Here is a 25482-nt window from a genome sequence, read left to right as displayed (position 1 = left end):
CTTTCCTCATTTTAAAGGTGAGGAAGTTAATGATAAGAGAGTAAGAGAGACTTGCCAGCTTTTCTAGTAATAATTTTAGGAAAAGAATTTTGATATATATTACTATTTCCTTGTCCTACTGAGAAAATAGAACTTATAATAAAAAGAAAAGATATAAAGACTGGCTTTCAAAAGTAGAAAAAAAAATTAAAGTGTATATGTGTGTGTATTAGTGTTGTAAGAACTAGCCAGTTGTCAAGTATTCTGGATGATCTTTTACACTGCTACTTCTTTCTCTGGTGTTTATGGAGGAAATGACTAATTGTGCTAAAAAATTAAATAAATTGAAAAATTGTACCTTCACCTAATTTTGTATATTACACTAGCTTTAATTTCTGAGAATTGGCACACAGGATACTGCTGATTTGGAGGAAATTTTAATTATTTTCTCTGTATTAGTGAAGTGAATAGGGATGTCAGAATTTGTTTACTGCCAGTGAAATAAATAATGAAAGGAGAAACGTAGCCAAACACAAGTTTTGAACTATTTTTACCTTTCAAGGAAAAAAAAATTGGAAACATTATTCTTTTTTATGTAAGTAGACACTGGATTAAATTAATGGAGTGTGATTGACTGTTCAGAGGCAGAGTTTTTTTTGGGGGAGGTTTATTAAGACATAATTCAAGGGAGGCTACTACATTAAATATTGATATGTGAACAAGATTAGTCCTTTTAATTAACATTGTTTTGAAACAGGAACTTTTTTATGTGTGACTTAAATTTGTGCAGTTCTTTGGCATATTTATTATCAACAAACATTTATTGAGTACCTATTATGATCCCTTCAGTGTTGAGAGGAACTGGACCAGATGTACAAAAACAAACCCTTTACTGGGAAGGAGCTTAAAGTCTAAGAGTGAAGCTTGTAGAAACACTGGTAGAGAACTTAGCTTAGCTGGAGCTGTCTAGACAGATATGTTCTTGCTGAATCATTGCAGATTTTAAAATCTGCTGTTGGGGTATTAAAGAGACAAATATACATAAGAATCTACAAGCATTTATTTAGTGTTGGCGGTATGCCAGGAATTATATTGATGATAGAAATACAAAGACAAAAATCTAGTAGTCTGCCCCTCTGAGGAGCCCATGCTACTTAACTAAAAGGAAACTATGTATATATTTAAGTATATACAAAATAATTTGGTCCAAGAGATACAAACAACTGAATGGATCAGAAAAAAAACTCATGAGTTGTGGTATTGGAATCAGGTGTTGAAGAAAACTGACGATTCTTAAGTCATGGAAATGAGAAGGGCATTTTATTCTAAGCATATTTGGGTACGGAACAACCTGTGCAAAAGTAAAGATAGAAGATGCAATGTTATTTGTAAAGAACATCTAGAAAGGTGCTGGAGGATTTTGGTTTTGATTTTTAAAGTCAAGTGGGGAGCCAGTGGAGTTTATTGAGTAGGAGGAAAGACATGGTCTGATTGGTGACTTAGGAAAAACATTCTTGGGAAGATGGGTAATATATTTTCTTCTTCTCAAAGTGGCAAACTCAATAACTATTAATGGGTAGGAAATATAATTAACCTGCTCTGATTTAGGATTTGCTGCCACCTAAATCTTATATCTGATTTATATATGTGTGTGTGTGTGTGTGTGTGTGTGTGTGTGTGTATACTTTATAGATTTATAAGGTTTACATACATTAACTTAAGTGACTAGTTAAAGTAAGGATTATTCTGTTTGTTAGTGGAAATGCCTTAGGATCTTTGATAGCCTCTGCACTAATTCAACTTGTCAGTTACACTAATATCTACTAAAACAGGTATTCACTTCACTACTAGGTATTTTGACCAATTTCACATTGGCTATTTTTTTTAAGCTTTTGATATCTTTTTTTTTAATCTCTTATGGAAATGAATCATTTATTTTAAGATGTATATAATGGAGAGATGAAATTTTGAGTAGACTACCCTGAGAAATGTTTTAAAGAATGAACTCTTAAGGTTGAAGAAGAAAGAATAGTAGAAAATTGAATGAGAAAAGAAAATACTTTTCCTCTCTCCATTTTTTTCTAACCTCATTGTCTTCTCTGTTCTCTCTTATTCTTGGATTGACTCTTCCAGAAAAATGATTGTTGTACAAGAATAATTCTATACTTCTCTGCATCCTAGAGCATTTTTGCTTGAGCACTGTACAACTCTTTGCAACCTGCTTTACTCACATAAATTTTTAAAAATATTCTGTTTGGTGGCATAATTTCTTTTTTTTTTTTTTAATTAAAACTTTTTATTTTTCAAAACATACGCATGGACAATTCTTCAACATTAGCCCTTGCAAAACCCTGTGTTCAGTTTCCACCCCCTTCCTCCACATCCTCCCCTAGATGGCAAGTAATTCAATATATGTTAAACATGATAGAAATATATGTTAAATCCAATATGTAGACATATTTATACAATTATCGTGCCACACAAGAAAAAAAGAGAAGCAAAATAAAATGCAGGTAAACAAGAACAAAAAGAAAATGCTATATTGTGAACCACATTCAGTTTCCACAGTCCTCTCTGGGTGTAGCTGTCTCTCATCACTGTACAATTGGAACTGTTTTGAATCATCTCATTGTTGAAGAAGCCACATCCATCAGAATTGATCATCGTATAGTCTTCTTGTTGCCATGTCTAATGATTTCCTGGTTCTGCTCATTTCACTTAGTGTTAGTTCATGTATGTCTCTCCAGGTCTCTCTGAAATCATCCTGCTGGTCGTTTGTTATAGAACAATAATATTCAGTACCATTCATATACCATAATTTATTAAGCTAGTCTCCATCTGATGGGCATCCATTCAGTTTCCAATTTCTTGGGTGGCATAATTTCTTAATAAAGAACAAGCTTGATTGGCATCTAATAGAATAACCTATTAGGATCTATTATTTATTATCTTTTATTATTTATTATTATATATTACATATATCATAATGTATTATATATAATTAATTTATTATTAATATTATCTATTATTAGGATAATAGAGGATCTGTTATACAAACAGGAAATATTTGGTGGTAGTATGAAAAATATATTTTGGAAAGCAAACCCTAGTCTTTTTGTTTAATCAGATCACTTTAAAATGTAACATTTACTCTTTTTTTTTTTTTTAAATCAGTGAACACTTGTCCTGCTCTTTCACTTTTTTCTTGCACGGGGACAGCAATGTTTGTACCAGTGTGGAAATTAACCAGCACCAGCCTGTATATCTTCTTAGTGAAGAGCACATCACCCTTGCTCAACAATCTAATAACCCTTTTCAAGGTATGTTTTTTTTTTTTTTTTTTTTTCAGTTTTTGTTTACCCATGTTTGGATAGTTCTGTTACTTTGTGTCTGAGGAATATTCAGTTTCAGTTATGTCTTCTCTCCCTAAGCCTCTCAGTAATTTTCTTCTATTATTGATGAATAAAAACCTGCCATGGTTAAGTATTATCAGAAAGTTCTTGAACATAAATATTAAGATTGCATATTAATGTGTATTCCTATCAGTAAGGTACAAAGTTATTTTAAGATGAATCTTATCATAGGGCTTTTGAGGTTGTTAATAAAATTCCCTTTTCTAAAATAATGTAGCCAAAAAATATTTGCTATATCATTGACCAAAACAATTAGTATGATGTCACTTTTTGTTCAAATGCTATATTCCCCATTTATATCTCCTCCCTCTTTATAATACAAATCCTTGAGAATAGAGCCCATAGTTTGTAGGCACCATGACTTTTTATTGTTGCTTTTTCTTTAGAATACTGTCATTTAGTAGATATTTAATAAATGCTTAATATAGTGACACAACTTTTTGTGTTTCTAGTTATCTTAAGTCCGTTTGGATTAAATGGCACTCTAACAGGACAAGCATTCAAAATGTCTGATTCATCCACCAAGAAATTGATTGGTGAATGGAAACAGTTTTATCCTATTTCATCATGCTTGAAGGAAGTATCAGAAGAAAAGCAGGAAGATATGGATTGGGAAGATGATTCTTTAGCTGCTGTGGAAGTTCTTGTTGGTATGCATTTTTTAGATATAGATGCCAAAGAAAACTTAAAAAAAAAAAAGAAAAGAAAAGAAATGGGAAATTTCTCAGTTATTTCTAACTCTACCCCATGGAGAAATACTGTTTTGAAAGCATGAACTTCTCCAAAAGTTTTATTACAACATAACAATGAAAGAATAAGAGAAACGTGAACCTATCTTCATAAATATTTTAAATATGCTTACTTATAAAGTCATTATACTTAAAAGTAATAATTTAATTTATGACTCATTGTGTAATATTTGGGTGCAAAATTGGATTTATAGATAATAAATTACATTAAAAGATAACTATATAAATATCTGAGATTTCCTCGAGGTGGGTGCTTCTTCCAGTTCACCCTCACCTGTTGACCTTTTATCCATACATTTATTTTTTATAGGATCCTTACTACAGGATCTAGTCAACGTTTTAGAGGCCTGATCATAAGTCTTTTTAAATGTTTTAAAATGCATTCCCGCTGCTCAGTTATTTTGTGCTCTTTCTTCATGACCATTTCACATCTTTTCTGATTCTGTCTTTTGTATAACTTTTTATACCAATTCTTGTGTAAAAATGATCTTTAGTGATAAGTTGAAACCTGCTTATACCTACCATACATTGCTGTCGTATCTTCTGTTATTTGCATTTTTATTCTTTGTGTATAGTAGCATTCACAGCTCTTTGTAGCATCACTGAGGAAAAATGATCTTTATTTGGATGTTTTAAGAGGTAAGTAGAAATTAATATGAAAGCACTGCAATTTTTCCAATGCAGTCCAGTCCCATATTTCTTCTTATCCCAATGTGGGCTAGTTTACTGTCCTTTTGGAACATACACTTAAGGTACATGTGTTGATAGATTTCTCATCCAACTCTATGAATCTTTGGTCATTTAAAAAAAAATTTTTCCCCCTGAGTCAATTATTAGTCTGATTCAAGTGACTGGGACTCCTTGAAAAGATCTGATATTATTCTGGGACTTGATGTGATTTTATCTCTGCTTTCCTCTTCTTTTTCCACTAGGACAGCACAAAATACTTTTTAGCTAGTATGGATCTGCTTTTCTCATGCCTTGCTTTATAATATTGATACTTTGCTTCAGTGATATTCTGATGTTTTATTTAGCAAATTGTATAATCTTATATTCGCAGAAAAGAGCTTTTAAGGCCACGTTAAATGATTTGGGGGAAAAAACAAAAGCCAACAAAGTAACAATCCAATTTTATATTCTCTTCATATTTAAGTTAGTTAGGTGATTGAAGATATGAACTGCTATAGAAAATTGTTGATAAAAGGCTGTCTCCCTTAATTCATGCATAGATTATTTACAAAGGTTTTACAGCAAATAGAAAGTGGACATATGAGTATTATTGCTACTGCCAGAGTTACCTTTTAAGTGATAATTGCCTTTTATTTTCTTCATGTCCATCATCCCTGCCTTCCAGCATTCAGTATCATCTTTTTGAGAATACGTGGGGAAAAATTGGACCTTGTTTTCAGAATTGTTTTTACCTTCTCCACCCCTTCTATGAATTTCATCTGTATCTGATGTGATTGGTGTAGTATATGGCTATTGGTTCTTCCCAAATTTATCTTGAGCACCATTATCAAGCCCTTAGAAACATTTAGAGAACTTGAGGTATCCATATGTTTAACTGTTCCTGATGATAATGGATCTCTGTATAGAAATACTGGCTTTCTGCCCTTCAGTATTTGTAAGCATTTCCAGTTTTAGTTATAAATATGTTTGGGATGGTTCAGCTTTGTTGTTTCTTCAGAGTTTCTGCAGACCTTTCACTCTTTTCTCTTCATTATTTGAAAATAAATAGCCCTTAATATTTTGCCATCATCTTCTATGTGTAAAGTATATAAGTTGTAAATGAAGTTTAAAAAAAATTGTTTTTGAAAGCAACTTTTAAGAAATTCTGATGGGTATTGCCACTGATCATTGGTAAAGGGATGTTTCTAGATGTTTGGCTTCCTCATGGAGGCATCTTTTTTTTCTTGTTTACACTTCTATAGAAATTAGTTATGGTCTATGTCAATTTCTCTTCCTTTAAATATTTTTTCATGTTGTGTTGGTACCTTTTTTTGGGTGGGAGGGAAAAGAGAGCTTGAGGTAATTGGAATTAAGTGACTTGCCCAGAATCCTTCAGCCAGTAAGTAGCAAGTGTCTGAGGCTGGATTTGAACTCAGTTCCTTCTAACTCCAGAGTCCATGTTTTTATTCTTTATACCACATAGCTGCCCTATCAGTACTTTTTTTGAACAAGTCAGATTAGTACTGCTTTAATCACATGATGTTATTTTCTTATCTTGATCTTTTTTGTTTTTGTTTCTTTGGCTGGGTTTTTTTTTTTTTTTTGGGGAGTGATTTTTAACGGGTGGTTCTAAATTAGTCGATGACCTGACTGCACACAATCAACCGATTTTAAAAAATAATTCTCCTACTGTACTTATATATCCAGCACTTAGCACAGTTCCTGCACATAGATGGTATTAGTAGTTGATATTCTAGAGATTGTCAATCAGGTTCAGTCTTTGTAATATGATTGTTTGCCATGCTCAGTGCCTTCTAAATTCTCTTTGTGAAGAAAGTATTTGTGATATATAGAATTAAGGCTTCTGGGTCTACTAGTCTTTAATTTTTCCCCCCATTTCTTGAATTTAGTTTGTATTTTCCCAATATATTCATTGCTATTCTCCTTTGTGTTTGGATTTAATATGGAGGAAAATATTAGGATAAGGCAAATGTAGACATAGATGTCATAGAATATAAAAATGTATTTTGACTTGATTTGTTTGAGAATCTTAAGTTCTTTGAGATCCCCTGTTTAAGTTGCAGTTTTATTATGATTCTCATTTTGCTTATATTCATTATGAATTCTACAAGCTAAGATAATTGCTCCATGAAATTTTTTCTTTTTATCGCCTTTTATTTATTTATTTATTTATGGGCAGTAATAGCTTTTTATTTTTCAAAATATGTGCAAAGATAGTTTTCAACATTCACCCTTGCAAAACATTTGTGTTCCAAATTCTTCCCTCCCTCCCCTAGACAGCAAGTAATCCAATACAGGTTAAATATGTGCAATTCTTTTAAACATACTTCCACATTTATCATACTGCACAAGAAAAATAAGATCAAAAGATGGAGAAATGAGAGGGAAAAAAAGAAACAAGCAAACAATAAAAAAGATGAAAATACTATGCTGTGATCCACATTTAGTCTCCATAGTCATCTCTCTGGATGCGGATAGTTCTTTCTATCTCAAGTCTGTTAAAATTGCCTTAAATTATCTCGTGGTTGAAAAGAGCTATATAATCTTATTGTTGCTTTGTAGAGTGTTCTGTTGGTTCTCACTTTGCTTAGCATCAGTTCATGTAAGTCTTTCCAGACTTTCATGAAATATTTGTTACTGTCTTTGTGCATGTGTTAATATAGTTCTGCCATTTTGTGACTTCCAAATGGCAGCTATTATCTTATCTATCTCAAATATGTTGTGAGGAAAGTGCTTTGAAACCTTAAAGCACTATTCAATTATGTGTTATTCTTGTTTTATTTGTTATGAAAACATCAATATTTGATGCAATTCTTTCTTCTAATAGTACTGTATATCACTTGGTCATTAAACAGAAATCTCAATTTAACATTAAATGGAAATCTCAGCTTAAGAGTCTCAGCAGTTTTACAGATATAAATTTTTGAGAATTTTAGCATTTTCTGTCTTTCCCCACACTCTTTTCTTTATCATTGTGGCTTTTGGCTTTGTCACGCAAAGCATTCTCTTGACAAGCACAACTTTTTAGAACACAGAATCAATATTATGCCACTTACTTCACAGTAAGACTTCATGAACAAATTTAAATATGAACTGAGGTTTTTTTTTTTTAATGCTGGTAAAATAATGTTATATGATGATTAGGTGAAGCTTGCTATAAAGGAAAGAGTACAGGAGAGACCCAAATTCAAATCCTGAATTTAGCATTTTTATGGATGGACAAGTCATTTAATTTCCATTTCCTCATCAGCGAAATAGAGATAATTCTTGTACATATCCCACAGAATGTTATAAGAATAATATGCGAATATAAGGTGATTTGCAATCCTTAAAGCATTGCATAATTTTTATTTGGTACTGTAATGGTAGCAGTAATTATTAAGGGCAGTTTATCTCAGTAAGATGAGAGAATTTTTTTATGTTACTAATCAACATAATTATATTGGTAAATTTTTTAAATTAAAAAATTATGATTACGTCAGTGGTTGCACAACTGAATATTTTGTCTTAAAACAAACATTCCTTCTAAGAATGGGGGAAATATAGTGAGATCTTTCATACTTTCTTCATTGGTGTGTGTGTGTGTGTGTGTGTGTTTAAATGCTACATATAGCAGTAAAGCAAAAAAAATATTAAGGAAATATGTTAGAATATTTCTGCCAGTTTTATTTATGGAAATTCTAAAAATATAACTAAGATAAGTTATAGCAGAAATATGAAGTATGAAGGCAAAATCAACCAACATTTTTTCCTATCTTTTTTTTTTTAAGGGAAAAATTTAGCAGATTTATAGATAAGAATACCATTTAGTAGTACTCAACCCATAACTTTTATTAAGCACCCAATATGTGCTAGGTGATGGGTATACATATGCAAAAATGAGATAAAGATAATCTCCTTAAGAGGAAGACTAACAGGCTAATTGTAATGGTCCTGGCACTTGACCCAGCAAAACAATTTATCCTTGGAGAATTATGTACTAAGAATGATCTATTATTATACAAAAATATTAGCAATGCTATTTATAATAATAGGTTTTAAATAACTGGACAGCAGTGGTGTGCCCAGTGACTGGAGAAAAGTTAAATACTGATGTAAATGTAAGGGAATATTATTCTATTAGAAATATTAATTACAAGGAATATAAAGAAATAGGAGAAGACAAGTAATGTAAGGTGAACAAATTAGAACCAAAAATCCAGCATGTATATATGTTTATATTGACTACTATCATGTAAATAATAATAGATATGGTAATCCAATCAGGATAAATATCCAGGAAAATTTCAGAGAGGGACACTGAAGTTAATCTGACAAAATATTAACAGAAGTTTATGTTTTTTTCCATAACATGGTAATCACAATTTTTTTGATCATGTTTGAATATTTTTATTTGGCAGCAATATGGGGATATGGTCTTGAGTTTTTTGCCATATCTTTATATCAAAACACACACACAACATTGTCTTCTTTAGGTTTGTCTATTTATACTTAGATAAGATTTTAATTGCCATAGCCAACTTGCATTTCAATGTTTTGGTTTTGTTCTCAGCATTTCATATATAGAAAGACACGTGATTTTTTTCTTGCATTCAGAATCATAAAACTTATCTTTAGCAATTGAGACAAGTACTTTTTCCCCCCTTCAGCTGGTGTGCGAATGATCTATCCAGCATGCTTTGTGTTAGTCCCTCAGTCAGACATTCCTACTCCTAGCTCCGTGGGATCTTCTCATTGTTCAACTACTTGCTTGGGTGTCCACCAAGTGCCTGCCTCTTCAAGAGATCCTGCCATGTCTTCAGTAACTCTGACTCCACCTACATCTCCTGAGGAAGTCCAAACAGGTATTATAAGTAATTTATTTTCTAACTCTTAGTAGGTTTGTTTTTTGATTGGTGACACCACACATATACACACACACACCCCACTCACACTCAGACTCACACTCACTCCTCTTAGGGAATACCAAGTTCTAAAATTGTTTTTGCCTTACTAGTTTTCATATTAAAACTGCAAAAGCTTAAGTACTCGTATTTTTGTTACTGAGATTAGAATGCTAGCTGTAAACTTATTTTGGTAGTTAAACTATTATAAAATAATAATATTCTATTAATATTAAAGAAAACAAAATGGAGTAGATGCCACCAACTTTTTTGGACATTTACTTTGCTACTTAGGTTTCTTAATTTGAAAAATGATCTGATATTCTTGATTATAGTGTTCCGAAAAACCAAAAAGGTGACTATGCTGATATTTTGATTTATTATATAAGTAAACCCTGGTTTAGATTTTGTTTTATGACATTCCAGCTAGTGCTATCAAGAGAAATTTAGTCAGTTTAGAGGCAAGTTAGAAGTAGCAGTGACTTTAATTGTTTATGGTTTAGGCTATATCTTAACATCCTTCGTTAGAAGGATTTACAGATACAAGGTCTTCATACCTTTCTTTAAAGAACTGAAATTTGTTCTTTTTCTCATCCTTAGTCATTTGCTAGTCATTTTGCTTATTTTTCATTATATATGACAACCCAAACTTGTTAGAAAGTGAATTTAAATGGTAGAATTGTTCATAGTTAAGCCAAAAATGTTCATTTCTAGCCTTGAGTTACTTGATTACTGCAAAACTTTTTTAAACAATCAACCTAGAGAATTTCAACCACATTAAGATAGCTAAAATACTTAAAAATAATTTTCTCCGATTTAAAGACTTCTATGTAGACTGCCTGTGCATTTAGGAATGGAGGTGATTGACAATCTATGATCATACGTAACATCTCCTAAGACCAATTTTGGTAGTACTTTGGGGATTGAATTAAAAAGATTAGCTAGAGCATTTCTACTTTCACTGGGTATGGATCCACCTTCAGACAACAATTGTTGAATAATATTCTTTTAAAAAGTGATTCAGTTCCTTAAGTTTATAGATAGGTCTATCCCTTTTCAGTCTCCCTCTTTCAATATATTCTTCCTCCTCTTCCTCCCTGACTTGCCCAGGGTCACACAGCAGTGTCACCAAGATATTTTTTAAAAATATCATTGTTTTGAAGAGTGATGGTATGTATAGAATTTTAAGCTATTCAATACTATGTGGATGAAGAAGTTAATAAGAATGGGAAAAACCTAGCTTTTATATTAGTAATATAGACTATTGTTTACCACTCTTTCTCTGGTATGAGAGATACTTTACATTGGAGTGGAATGGTAGTAAACAAGAAATGTACAGAGAATGACTTATTTCCAAGTTCCGTGCTTTCTGCAAAACAAAATTGTTCAGTTGTCTGGTTTTTCTGTCTTCTTCCATGAATGAAGAATATGAACATATCTGTACTACTTATATATACTTATTACTTTAAGGTAATATGGCTTATAGTGGCAATATTTTTACTATTTTAAAATGCATCTTTTTTTCCTGTCTTGTTATATGTGCTTTGTAAATATATACATATTTAATTTGTTGTTTAAAATAGTTTCTTCTTAATGAATACTAGCTAATTTTTAGAACATCTGTTTTTAAGATTTTTTCCCAGTGGCTAATTTTTGTACATGAACAATTAATTAAATTTAAGTAATGATTTTTTTTGTCTATTTCTGTATGAATAGATACCTGTAGTCAGTTTTGTTGGAGCAATTGATTAAAAAAAAAAAAAAGAACAAAAACCCAGAACAAACTTATTAAAATGGATTATGGATTCATTTACTTTATTCCTTCCACCCTGTATTCTTTTTTTCCCCCAGTTGATGCCCAGTCTGCTCAAAAATGGGTCAAATTTCCTTCCGTTTCTGATGGATTCAACTCAGATAGTACTAGCCATCACGGTGGGAAAATACCCAGAAAACTAGCCAATCAGGTGGTGGATAGAGTGTGGCAAGAATGCAATATGAACAGAGCACAGAACAAGTATGTATTTCTATTAAGTTCTGAAATGGTACATTGTGAAAAAAAATTTTTCGAGCCTTTACAATTTTTTTCCCCTGTTTAACTTTTTCTTAACTTAAACTTTTAATTTTAGTTTAAGCTAAGAGTACAAAGTAGTGTAATTTCTAAACAATTTCAAATCTTAGGAGGAAGTATTCTGCTTCATCAAGTGGTATGTGTGAAGAAGAAACTGCTAACAAAGTTGCATCCTGGGATTTTGTGGAGGCCACACAGAGGACAAGTTGCAGTTGTTCAAGGTAGATTTAAAGTTGTTAAATATGTTGTTGGATATACCAAGAAAGTGAATAAAGAGCTTGTGACAAGGAATTTTTAGATCTAGAAATTTTTCTTTTTTGGTTGGAAAATAACAAATCACAAAATGGTAGTTTGTATCTGATGGTAGGCAAAAATTGTATTTGGATGATAGAAGCAGAATGTGAAGATTAACTCTAGTATCAATTCTTACAAATTAGTAGCAATGTTAAATATGTTTTATCTTTTTCTCAAATTAACTCATATTAATGTTGTTTCGTTTCATTCATAATATTTTTTTTTAATTTCTGATTTTTTTTTCTTGGTAGAATTGTGTAATGAAGTTAAAATAATGAAGTGTTTCGAACGTCATCAAATATTTTAAATTGAATTTATATCGAGTCTCTAAACAAAAACTTTCTCAAAGGGTTCCTCTTTAATTTTCTCCATTCCTTCCTTTTCCTTTCCTCTTTAATTTTCTCCATTCTTTCCTCTTCCTTCTCCCTGCTTCCCCCCCAATACTTTCCCTGTTCTGTTCTTTGTCCCTAAGAACTTCTGGAAATGGCTATTGTCAAGAACCAGCTTGCATTATGTTCCAAGCAATTCTTGGCACAATATAAGTGTACGTCATTATATACAGAAACTTGATATATTGACATTTACTATTTGTATAAATTGGCATTTTTGAGACTTGTAGAAATTTCTATTAGATTGTAATTTCCAAGATAGACCTTATATACTTATCTCCAGGATCTAGAATAGTCTCTTGCTTTTTGAACACTTAATCTTTAAATTCAGTTTCTTTACAGAATTTATGTATGGTCCAGTAAATATATTCTATTTATTCACATATTCATGTATGTAAGCTCTTAGTTACTTCTGTGTTGGTGTTTACTCCATACAAAGCCCTTTGTTTTAGAAATTAAGAGACTTTGAATAACTGAGATTTGATTGTTATTCTGGGTTAGAATATTGTCAGGATTGATTAACGAGTAACATCTATGTTTTTCTGTTGAGTTATGTTGTCATATTTTCCTTTCAATTTTTAAAGAAGCAGTCAAAATAATAATCTAACTCAAAAATGCTCTCAGGCTCTTCTACTAGAGCCACAGTAGTAATCACCATTAACTAAAAGAGCCACAAGTCTCAAAGACTTTGTAAACCTTAAAGGGCTTCAAACTGTGAAAGGGATAAAGTCATGTTTAATTCTAAAGCTTTTGTCTTATTGTTTCATGGCTTTCTCAGTGAATCCTATTTTAAGTATGAATGTTAACCCCCCAAAATTTCTTATTATCTGCCCCCTTCCAATACATTTTTTTTAAGTTTATTGAATTTTTAAAAAAATATGGTTGGTTAAGCCTTTAGCTCAGAACACTTTTTCTAGAAGAATATACACTTTTCACTTTAAAATGAGTTGGTAAAACCCCTTAGTATTGAAAAATGGGTATTGCATAATACCTTTCACAATGAAAATATGCTTTTGATTTTTAAGACCTGGCAAAGACTAATTGCTGTAATGAATGTAATTGTAAAAATACTAAATAAATATTAGCTAAGAATAGATCAAAAATTGTTTTCATCATCATAATTTATACCAGGATTGCAAAGAGGTTTTTGTTGTTCAACCATCATAATACAACATGTAAATAAAAACTTTGACAATTAAACAAATTTTATGTATGATTTTTAAAATATTAAAATACAGAAATTTTTCTTCAACAATTATAACCGGGAGCCATTCTGCAGTGGCAACACTAAAAGTGAACCCACTGAAAAAGGAGGGGGCTGAAATACAGAATAACTATCCACTTAAACTACTTTTATTTTATCTAGTATTAGAAATTCTAGCAATTGCAGTTAGATATGACAAATTTTGAATTATATTTATGAAACAATGTCAGATGCAAAAAGCAGAACCAGAAAAACAAAATCTATTAACTGTGACCATGGATTAAGGGAAAAATACATAGAGACAAAATTGATATAAGCTTAGAATGTTTGAAAAGTTATACTTTATGCATTGGCATTTATTTAAATCTATAAAAAAATTTTGATTGTTGTTAATCATTCCATTTTTAGAATTGGGTGTTTGATTCTATCATTATGGATACTCTTACAATGGTGCCTATCCATTCCTTTTTATTTCTATGTAACTTACATGTATCTCCTATAAATCCTTTCACAGGAAATCCATGCAGTATGCCAGTGACATTCTCTAGATTTCAACATGGTATATCAGTGGATCACATGGCAGTACATTGGATTTCCTATGCTTTCACTCCACAACCTTCTCTTTTTGGGAGTGTAGAGTACAGTGTCATCCCTCTCATCTTTTATGGTGCTCCTCCTATATTATTGTGTTTTTATGTTGTTGTTTATTGATACCTATCTTGTTCCTCTTCATTAACCTTTGGGAAATCCTTTACTTTAATTCTTCACAAATTGTGGTATATCATGACTGAACCATAGAGCATCACCAGAAAGCTTTTGATGTTTCAAAGAATAACTTGATTGTTAAAAGCATTTTGTATTCCCAAAGCAATATGGTTCAACTCATATGGTTGAGAAATTTAAATAAATAAATAAAAAGTAAGGAAAGTTGTAGGCATTTATATTGTAATCATTTTTCAGATATGTTTCTCTTCCTTACTGTGTATATGTAAATATTCAAAATACTGTTATCAAGATAAAAGGGGAACTAGATGGCATAGTTGATAGATTCTCCTGATGCCAGGGCTGGTGCTCTTGAGTTCAGATCCAATCTCAGATACTTAATACTTAATAATTGTGTGACCATGGGTAAGTCAGTTAACCCCAGTTGCCTCTTGAAAAAAGAAAGATAAAAGAATAAAAAGCTGACTCTTATTTTTTAACTCATTTAATAGGAAGTATATAGAATATATGTAATCAGTTATATGTTGCTTTTCAGTGTGAATAGTAACAAATTATTTGGACTTAATCATAACTACATGTAAAATACTATTTGTTTCTATATATAAAACTCAGAAGATTAATTTAGACTCATAGGAAACCAGCTGAAAAATAATCACAGAATTTCTGATTAGTGTCTTAAACAGTTACTTTGTACTTGAAAGACTCCTATCTATTATACCTGACTAGTGGTCATCCAGTTTTCTTCTTCCTTTGGTTCCTAGAATGGGGGAGGGGCAGGTTCATCCTTTGATTTTAGGTTGAAATTGTTTACCTAATAGCCTTTAAACTCTAAATTGGTGCTGTACTAAAAGATGCTAGCAGAATTTCTCTGAATAACTTAGGTTAGGGCATGTAGCATGCTGCTGAGATTTCCTGAGTGGTTCTCTGTTGACCAGTTTTTTTACTCTGCAGTTTCTTCATCCTTCTCCCTGCTTCTGAACCCACAGTATACATTTCTAAAAGTTTATTTCTCTATTCCCATACATCTATTCTTTGTATTCACAATCTCCATACAATGGGATTCCTTATTTTTTTTTTGTTAAATTTACATGATAACTTTATTATATATTTAAAAGGAATAGCAAGTTGTACATAATTGATTTGCAGTTTTATATGCAATCATTTTTACTGTGTTATAGAAATACTTATTTTATTCCATAAATAAACAATAAATACCAATGTAAAAAACATAGGCTTGAGCTCCCAATATTAGAAAATAGATTGTTCACTAATATTTTACATTAATGAATGAAAACTTTATCAACTCTTTGGAGTTAGGAAGAGAAAACATTGATATATTTATGAAGAGTTGAAATAAAGACTTAAAGATTATGTTAGCCAGATATTTTAGTTTTCTGTAGACTTGACTGAATCAATAGGGTTTACAATTCAATTCAGCCCAAAAGAAAGAGAGACAGATATAGTTATAGAAAATCACATAGAAGAGGTAACTCCAGGGAAAGGGAAGAGAGTACACAGACTTCCTAAATTTATCTAATTGGGTACAAATAGGATGTCTGCAGTCTCAATGGGATTCCTTATTAAGCCTCATTGATTTTAAATATCATTGAATATGGCACCTTCATATTTGTATGGTTTGAAAAAGTGTCTTAAGAAAAACTGTTTTTATTCTCTCAGAGTTGCTAAATAAGAATAAGATTGTTTCCTCATTCGGCATTCTTTTTTTCCTTTTTTTAAATAAAAGTCTTTTATCTTAAAAATATAGTTTTAAACATTCACTCTTGCCAGACCTTATGTTCCAAATTTTTTCTCCCTCCTTCCCCTTCCTTAGAAAACAAGTAATCCAATATATGTTAAACTTGTATAGTTCTTCTATACACATTTCCATAATTACTATGCTGCACAAGAAAAATCTTATCAAAAAAAGAAAAAAAATTGAGAAAAAAGCAAAAAGCAAACAAACAACAACAAAGACAAATACTATGTTGTGATCCACCTTCAGTCCCCCTAGTCTTTTTTCTAGATGCAGATGGCTCTCTAGTTTATTGGAATTGACCTGAATCACCTCGTTGTTGAAAAGAGCCATGTCCATCAGAATTGATAGAATGTTCTCTTGGTTCTACTTACTTCACTTAGCATCAGTTCATGCAAGTCTCTGCAGGCTTTTCTGAAATCATCCTTCAGCATTTTTTTAAATTGCAAGTAACTGAATAAAGTCTCATCTTACTTTCATTTTGAATTTGTTATCCTTGTGATGTCATCTCTTAATTTGGAAGGAGCTGTCTTAGAAACTAGATTCGTACTGAAAATTATTTTAATGTTAACAATAACTTTAGATATAGTAGTGCCCTAAGCTTTTTTAAACCTTTCTTTGATTTTCTTTCTTTAGGCACAAAAATTTCAAAGCAAGAAATTCTGGACAACAGGGGCAGGCACCACCTGTAGGCCAGCAACAACAAGCAGCTCCCAAGCACAAAGCCAATGAGAAGCAAGAAAAAAGTGAAAAGCCACAGAAACGTCCCTTGACTCCTTTTCACCATCGTGCATCTATTAGTGATGATACTATGGAATCAGATACAGCCAGTCAGAGGCTGGTGATCTCTGCTCCAGACAGCCAAGTGAGGTTCTCAAACATCCGAACTAATGACGTGGCAAAGACTCCTCAGATGCATAGCACTGAAATTGCAAACTCCCCTCAGCCACCACCTCTTAGTCCTCATCCATGTGATGTGGTTGATGAAGCAGTAACTAAAACCCCTTCAACTCCTCAGAGTCAACATTTCTATCAAATGCCAACACCTGATCCCTTGGTACCTACTAAACCATTGGAAGATAGGATAGATGGTTTGTCTCATTCTTTCCCAGCACAGTTTCCAGAAGTTTTGGAGCCCACAGTATATGTTGGTACAGCTGTAAACTTAGAAGAAGATGAAGATCATAGAACCTGGAAGTATTACAAGGTCCCAAAGAAAAAAGATGTGGAATTTTTACCCCCACAGCTTCCAAGTGATAAATTCAAAGATGATCCAGTTGGACCTGCTGGACAGGAAAGTGTAACATCAGTTACAGAGTATGTATTTTTGTAGTCTATTAATATATGTTTAACCACAGTGGAAAAATTGTTTTTTCCAAATTCTTTAGGGCATCAGTGTTGTTTTTTAGATAAAATCACTAATTTGTAAATTTGAAAAGATTAAGCCACTTTATTAAATTCTAGGGTCAATGAATGGTATGTCTAGTTGTTAAAGAGTAACCCCTGGGAATAAGTTGGTAATGATAGAAATTTGCATGAACTTTAATATCTCTGATAGTTTTTTTCCCCCCAGTATTGTCTGGTTAAATGTTGCAACTAGTATAGGTGTTATAAATGTGTTCACTAATAATAGAACTGTGAATTTTTTAAAAATGGAATTTGGAAGAACTGAGTCTATATTGAATAACTGCTAAAAACTACAAAAGAAGAAAATGAAGGCGTAAAGTAGGTTTGTCTGACAACTAAAATTTCAACATGGTATGGAAATAGGCTATACTTTCACCCTCATCTGGCTTATGTAAAACCTGAATAATGCATATTTACTTTTGATGCATATTTATTTTTCATTATCTGAATGGATTCTTTATTTCAAGGTGATCTCATTTTTGTTTTATGAGTTATATTTAGAGACTTTCCACATTTGGACCCGAACAGTCATTTTCTTGTTTTAATGAAAAAATATTCTCATTGTTCATGAGTAGCTCCTCTTACCCTTCTCTCCCTTTATTATCAAAAAATAGTGGCCATAGGAAGAGGATCCAGATCTTTGTTTTTTCCCACTTGTAATTTCACAAGGGCAACCACTTAACTCAAGAGTATCTTGAAATCCTCAAATTTGAAAATCAAGTTAATTTTAATTATAATTATGACACATAATAGTTGACATCAGCTCTGTTTTCTAATGTATTCTGCCCTACTCTACACACCTTCCCAGTAGCAGGACTTATATGTTAGAGAGGACTGATCCTTATAACAAAAAATTACTTAAAAACAAAAACTAATCGACATATTAGATTCAGTGGAAAGTGAGAGAATTTTGGAGTAGAGCATTGATTTAATTTTCACATTCTTTCCTACATTTATGACCTTAGAAAAGTTGCTTTATTTTCTTTTTATCTTCATGTCTAAAATGAGGAGGTTGGACTAAATGACATATAAGGTTCTTTCTTGTTTTTAAAGTCCTTTCTTGTTCTAAAATCCTATATTCCAAATCCATTGTTATATGCTGCATTCCATGCTCATAATCCTCTACCTCTGTAAAGAAGGGGAAAAGGTGATTGTTTTATCACTTTGAGATCAAATTTAGTCATTAGAATTTCATAGCATTTAAGTTTTTGTTTTTATTACATTGTTAGAGCCATTGTGTATATTGTTTCTCTGATTTTAATTGTCTGGGTATTAGTTCTTCCAACTCATGCCATCTTGTTCTGTAGTCATTTCTTAGAAAACAATAATCCATTAGGTGTTTTTGTTAAGTTGTTTGATATTTTATCCTGGAGCTGAGCTATATCAAATATTTCTTTTCCATTTTATTTTATTTTGATTGGGGAGAGAGAAAGTATAGGAAAATTAAAAATAAAGCCCAAAAAAATATGAATCAATCAAGTGATTTCTGTACTTGATTTTTTTTTTTTTTTTTTTTTTTTTTTTGCCTTATCTGTACTCCATTCTGGTTGGGGATGATTGACTGATTTGTGTACATATGATTAGACAGAAATTCAGTTCTTCTATGTTACAAAAGTGTAAGTAATATTTTGATAACTCATCAATGGGAAATGTTTAGTTTTGGATATCACCTTTGCTAAGATATCATAATGCAGTAAATGTTTGATTTGTTTACATATTTGATATACCATAGACCAAAGCCTGAAAATTTCTCAAGTGAAAAGGTATTGCAAATGGAAAAATTTAAGAAGCCCTGAATTACAGGTGGTAAAATGCAAGGTGTTAGGCATCAGAACTTTGACAGGGATGTTGCGGTTAATGATAGATATTTGTATATATAAGCATACATATACAAATATGTTACTACTTTGTGCCCCTCCAGCTATTAAGTCAAATAGACTAAGAAATCTCAGGTTTAATTACTATTTGTACTTTAGTGGCTTAGGAAAAAAGATTTTTGGTCTTGATCAGCATGTTATTTCTGTGTCAGTATGCCTTCAAGGTCTTAAATATAACTAATTTAACTTTTAACACATATTTGATGAATCCTAGAATATGAGTTTCCCAGTTAGTTTCATTAGGGACACTATCCCAGTACTGTAGAGAACTGAAAGTTTCTGTTTTTTTTTTTTAATGTATTGGCCATATCTCATTAATTACATGCATCTCAATCCAGAATATTAGTTCTTCAGCAGTGAAAAGGATCTTGCATATACTGACTGTTTTTACTTGAAAGGATTTCAAATTGATCAGAGTGGTAACATTCAGGTAATACTCATTTCCCTAAGAGTAACAAAGCTAATTGGAGTGAAAGTCAGACTATGTTCCCTGTGGAACTAGTAATTCAGACAAACCCACATGTTCACTTTATTCCTGAAAAATAGCTTCTTGGTATTTTTTCTTCTACTGTATCTTCCTGGTGGCATTTAATAATGCTTATGTAATTACTTCACAAAGATAAAATGATCCATTGACCTAATTTTTCTGGAAATCTTATTTTTATGCTTTTATATTTAATTTGTATAAAAATAACTTTTCCATGTGGTATTAAAAAAAATTCCATTACAGTACATAACACATTTGAATTTTTGCTCAGATTATCTTACTTTTGCAGTTCTTTAAAACTTAGGTCATAAGAGTTTTCCAAACTCTTTGGAGTCTTTGTTAGAGGAGAAATTAGGAAATATTATTGATTATTTGCACTTAATGGAAACTGTTTAGCACAGTGCCAAGAACATACTACATGCTTAATATATGTTTACGGATTGATTGAGTAGTGGTTTCTGTTTAATCCTAGTGAAGATTATCTGGAGCCTTTATAACAAGTGCTGAAACTTGATTAAATAGAAAGAATGATTTCTTTTCCTCATTTCCTCAGCTTCAAACCTGGGAGCTGATAGCTGATCAATGCTTTGAAGGCTCTTGCTTTAGAGTCTAGTTTGTTCAATATTTTATTTATAGTTTTCTACTTTCAGGATCTCCGGGTAGTTCTGGATCATATTATCTTATTTATGATCTTTCATATACAGCAATTTTCAATTTTTTTTTTTTGAAAATTTCAAAGCTGACTGCTTGATTAATTACTCTGTGAGTTTTTAGTTTCCTAAGTATCACCTTTCTCTGAGGATGAATTTTGATTAAATGTTTTTGGGGTGTGGCGCACTTAGCCTATCAATTGTAGTTTCTGTGGTTTACGTATATTTGAGTATATATGCACACATTATGCTAAATGCTCCAGCTATTTTCAGAATCATCTTTGGTTATTGTTTGTTATTTTTCTATTGATATACTTAATTCTAGTATAAAATCAGATAAATATGATAATGCTACTTTTTCATTTTAAACTGAACCTTTACTGTGTATCATATAGTATTTTCTGGATGTAAATTGAAATGTTACTGAACTTAACTGAATATTGTGGTATCTAAATATGGCTAGTTAGCTTCTATCCATTCTCCCTAATCCCTGTGATTCTTTCTTAAACTTCTTTCTCATCCCTATCTACCTCCTTCTTACTATCTTTTAATCTATTATCTTGCTCTGTTCTCTTCTTTTATTGTGTCCGCTGAAATACTGATTATATTATTAACATACTTTCATCTTTTTACATTCATAGAAATCTGTCTCCTCCCCTTATTCTCCTTAACTCTTAAACATTTGTCCCAAGCCTCTCAACCTAGTAGAATTTATATAGGGCTTCTTAAACTTTTCCCCATTTTTTCTCTTTTCAGCCAGGAATTTCCCCCCCACAGTTATATGTAAAAACAACATTTTTTTTTTTTAATACATGTACATTCTTTTCTTTCTTTTTTTTTTTCCTAAAAATATTTCCTTATAAATCATGTTGGGAGAGAAAAATCAAAAGGGAAAAACCACAAGGGGGAAAAAAATGTGAACAAAGCATGTGTTGACTTACATTCAGTCTCCAAAATTCTCTTTGGATGTGGATGGCATTTTCCATTCAACATTTATTGGGAGGGGCAGCTAGGTGGTGCAGTGGATAGAGCATCAGCCCTGAAATCAGGAGGACCTGAGTTCACATCTGGCCTCAGATACTTAACATTTCCTAGCTGCGTGACCCTGGGAAGTCACTTAACCCCAAGTGACTCAGGGGGAAAAAAGTTTATTGGAATTTCCTTGGATCATTCAACTGCTGAGAAGAACCAAGTCTGTTATAGCAGATCATAGCACATTCTTGCTGTTGCTATGTACAATGTTCTCCTGGTTCTGCTTGTTTTGCTCAGCATCAGTTCACGTAATCTTTCCAGGCCTTTCTAAAATAAACTTGTTCATCATTTTTTAATAGAACAGTAATATTCCATGTACTATAACTTATTCATCCATTCCCCAATTGATGAGCATCTACTTATTTTCTAATTTTTTGCCATCATAAAAAAGAGTTGCTATAAACATTTTTGCACATGTGGCTTCTTTTCCCTTTTATCATTTCTTTGGGAATGGCACTGCTGGATCAAAAGCTAATGCAGTTTTATAGCCCTTTGGGCATAGTTCCAAAACCGCTCTCCAGAATTGTTGGATCATTTCACAACACTAACAGTACAGTAGTCCCAATTTTACAATTTCGCTAATTGATAGTTATTTAGAGTGTATTTTCAAATGACTATAGGTGGCTTTAATTTCTTCATCCAAAAATTATCTGTTTATGTCTTTTGACTATCAATTGGGGAATGATTTTTATTCTTATAAACTTGACTCAGTTCTTTATATGTTTTAGAAATGAGGCCTCTATCAGAAACATTGGCTGTAAAAAAAAAAAATTTTCCCCAGCTTTCTGCTTCACCTCTAATGTTGGCTACATTGGTTTTGTTTGTGCAAACCCTTTTTAATTTAATATAATCATAGTTGTCTTAAGTCATGTACCCATTTTTACCTTATTTTGGTATGGGGTGGGAGATGTAGGTTTATGCTGAGTTTCTGACGTTTTCCAGTTTTCCAGCAATTTTTGTTAGTGAGTTCTTATCCCAGAAGCTGGAGTTTGGGGATTTATAAAACACTAGATTATTATAGCTATTGATTATTGTGTTATATGTATTTAACTTATTCCACTGATCCACCACTTTTATTTCTTACTTAGTATCAGATGGTTTTGATTACTGCTGTTTTATAATAAGAATTTTAGATCTAGTACTGCTAGACACCCAGGAAATTTTTACATGACTCTGGTTATAGGTTTATAAATAGGTGTACATATCAAACATTTATTGATAATAAATCATAAAGAAATTTATTTGGGGCAGCTAGATGGTACAATGGATAGAGAACCAGCCCTGGACTCAAGAAGACCTGAGTTCAAATTCTGCTTCAAACATTTAATACTAGGTTGTGTGACCCTAGGCAAGTCACTTGGCTTCATTTGCCACTCCAAAAAAAAAAAAAAAAAAGATAGAAATATATTATAAAACAATTCAGTGTGTGTGTGTGTGTGTGTGTGTGTGTGTATACGTATATATGTATGTAAAATTTTACCCTTTATTAAAGACAAAAGCAAATTTGCATACTAATGATGAATGTGCTTGTTTAGTTTTATATAAAGATTTAAATCTTGGCAGAATATTTGATAGCTTTTACTGTTGACAAATTTTTATGACTCCCTCATTTAATTATATGACTCTGTAGGGGTGGGGAGAGGTCACAGATCCACAGTTTAGGAAGCTTTGCTTTAGTTTATGTCTCTTCAAACATGTTCCCTGTTTCTCACTACTACTTTAAAACCCTCCTCTCTTTGCTGCTATCATTTAACTTGTCTACCTTTGGTTTAATTCCATTTGTTTATATTGCTCTATTTATTTAGTTCTTATTTACAGTTACTTAAGAAATCTAATTTAGTCTTCCTCTCAAGTGACATCCCTTTCCTCATACTTGGAGCCTTCAGTATATGTCTTGATGGTGTTTCCTCAATCACTTCATGAGCTGCACCTGCTTTCTACGTTGGTCCACACAGAAATGATATACCCCTTAATCTCACCATCTGTGTTCTTCTCCCATGATTCAAATATCTGAAATTCTTTCTTAATACAATCTCTTATCTTTACTTCTCTCCCTTTGCCTTCCCAACATTGTTTTAAATTTTGACTTTGACCTTCAGACATTATATCCTTCATTTCCCATTTCTTCACTTCATTCTCACTTTTTTCCTTTTGACCCACTAATTAGCCAATTCAATCATCTATCTCTCTACTCTTAAAATCAGTTGTCATTCTGTTCTATTGTCATGCATTTCTTGTCCAAGTTATCCCTGATTTGTTTTCTCCACTTTTGTATGCTACTGAAAGAAGTCCTTCAGCTCTACTGTATCAACTACAACTTTGTTACCTAATTTTCTTTGGTCCTTCACCCTTCACTGATATACAACAGTTCTTATTATTTTTTCCTAAATAATTCAATCTACTCTTTTGCACCTATTCATATCTCTTTTTAAGTCTTTTATTTGCTACTACTCAAAAGATATAACCTCAAAATATGTTTTTTAATTCTTCAAAGCTCTGTCATTTCCCATTTGCCCTTATTTGATCCAATTTCTGATGAAGAAATGACCCTTTTCAGGGTCAATTTCTGTTTGTACCTCTGGTCTCTTTTTTCCTTCTTTCTATCTGTCAGATTTTTAAATTTTCCTTTTGGTTCTTTCCAAAAGTTCATTTTCTTTCATAGTTCATTTCTTTCCATTCAGGTCTTCTCTGACCTTTAATAAGAAAAAACTCTCCATAAACCTTGACTTATTAACCCCACCATTTCCTTAAACTGTTGTTCCAGAGCTCCTAGAAAATCTCTTTTATACTCCTTTCCTCTTCTTTCTTTGCCTTTTCTTCTTTTTCTTTCACTTATTTCTTTCATGCACTGCTATACTTTTAAAGGTGTTTTTCTTCAGTGGAATTTTTTATTTATTTATTTATTTATTTTGCGTTTGGCCCATCTGTATTTTTTAAGGGATTGACTTCCTTTTTCAAGCTGTTGACTCTCTTTCATACCTCTCATTTCTTTTTTGATTTATGAGCACTTCCAAAAAGCCTGAGATTTCTGTGGACATGTTATCCTTGTCTGACTTGGTGTTTTGGTCTGCTCTGTCACACATAGTAGCTTTTTATGGTCACAGTTCTTTTCTGTTTCTTGCTCATTTTCTTTTTGTAATTTTTTACAATTTATGTAAAATTTATGGTGGACTCTGCTCCTGGTAAAGGGGACACTGTCCCAAACTTCCTGTTCAGCTCTGAGTCTTGGCTTTGAGCACAGGGGGCCCCTTGTGTTTGGTGTTTTGCTTGAAGCTTTACCTGCTCTTTTCAGGAAACAATCTGGTTTCTCAGAACTTGCCTTCTGAGCTGGTATTGGGGGCTGCCCCACTGGTCTGCTCCTCTACTGAGCCAAGACCGAGGGTCTCAGTTGCTTATTTGTTGTGATTAAGACCCTTTTATCAGCTTTCCCAGATTCTGTCTGAACTGAATTCTCCTTTCACCCCAGTGAGACTGACTTTTCTTGAAGTCCTTCTGATTTATCTTGAGTTGGAAAGTGGTTTCATTCCATCAGACTCTGTTCAGAGGCTTGATTTCATGTAGTTTTCGAGGGAAACTAGGAGAACTCCAGCAGCTTCCTGGCTTCATTTTGCCATCATAGCTTTAACCAAGAAGTTCCTACATATGCTTCTCAAAATCTTGCAGTCTCATTTCAAACTTCTGCTTAGTTGAAACTTTTCTCCAAAATGACTAACAAATCTCTTAATTGCTCAATTTTATGGTTTGTTCTTTTTTCCCCTCCCTCTCTCTTATGCTTTCTCTTTCCCTCCATTTCTTCTTCTGTTTCTTCCTTTTTCTTTCTTTCTCCCTCCTTTTCATACTTTGCCCCTCTCCCCTTCCCCTTTTTTTCTTCTTCCACCCTTGTT

The 25482-nt window shown here is 32.2% G+C and overlaps 1 protein-coding gene across 2 annotated transcripts in view; it reads left to right on the top strand.

Annotated features, from left to right (window-relative positions):
* MED13 (mediator complex subunit 13) overlaps positions 1-25482 on the top strand; it is a 91659-nt gene that overhangs the window by 25392 nt on the left and 40785 nt on the right. The window contains exons 4-9 of one of the 2 annotated variants that reach the window (XM_051994118.1): positions 3154-3299; positions 3845-4042; positions 9481-9675; positions 11566-11728; positions 11893-12003; positions 16782-17462. In XM_051994118.1, coding sequence (XP_051850078.1) covers positions 3154-3299; positions 3845-4042; positions 9481-9675; positions 11566-11728; positions 11893-12003; positions 16782-17462 — 1494 coding nt within the window. Of the gene's footprint in view, positions 1-3153; positions 3300-3844; positions 4043-8803; positions 9676-11565; positions 11729-11892; positions 12004-16781; positions 17463-25482 lie in introns of those variants that run through there. The other variant, XM_051994117.1, reaches the window with a different exon arrangement.

The sequence above is a fragment of the Antechinus flavipes genome, chromosome 4, assembly GCF_016432865.1.
Source record: "Antechinus flavipes isolate AdamAnt ecotype Samford, QLD, Australia chromosome 4, AdamAnt_v2, whole genome shotgun sequence".
NCBI classification, from domain to species: Eukaryota; Metazoa; Chordata; class Mammalia; order Dasyuromorphia; family Dasyuridae; genus Antechinus; species Antechinus flavipes.
The sequence above is the reverse complement of the archived record's forward strand: the minus strand, read 5'-3'. Positions and strand labels throughout refer to the sequence as shown.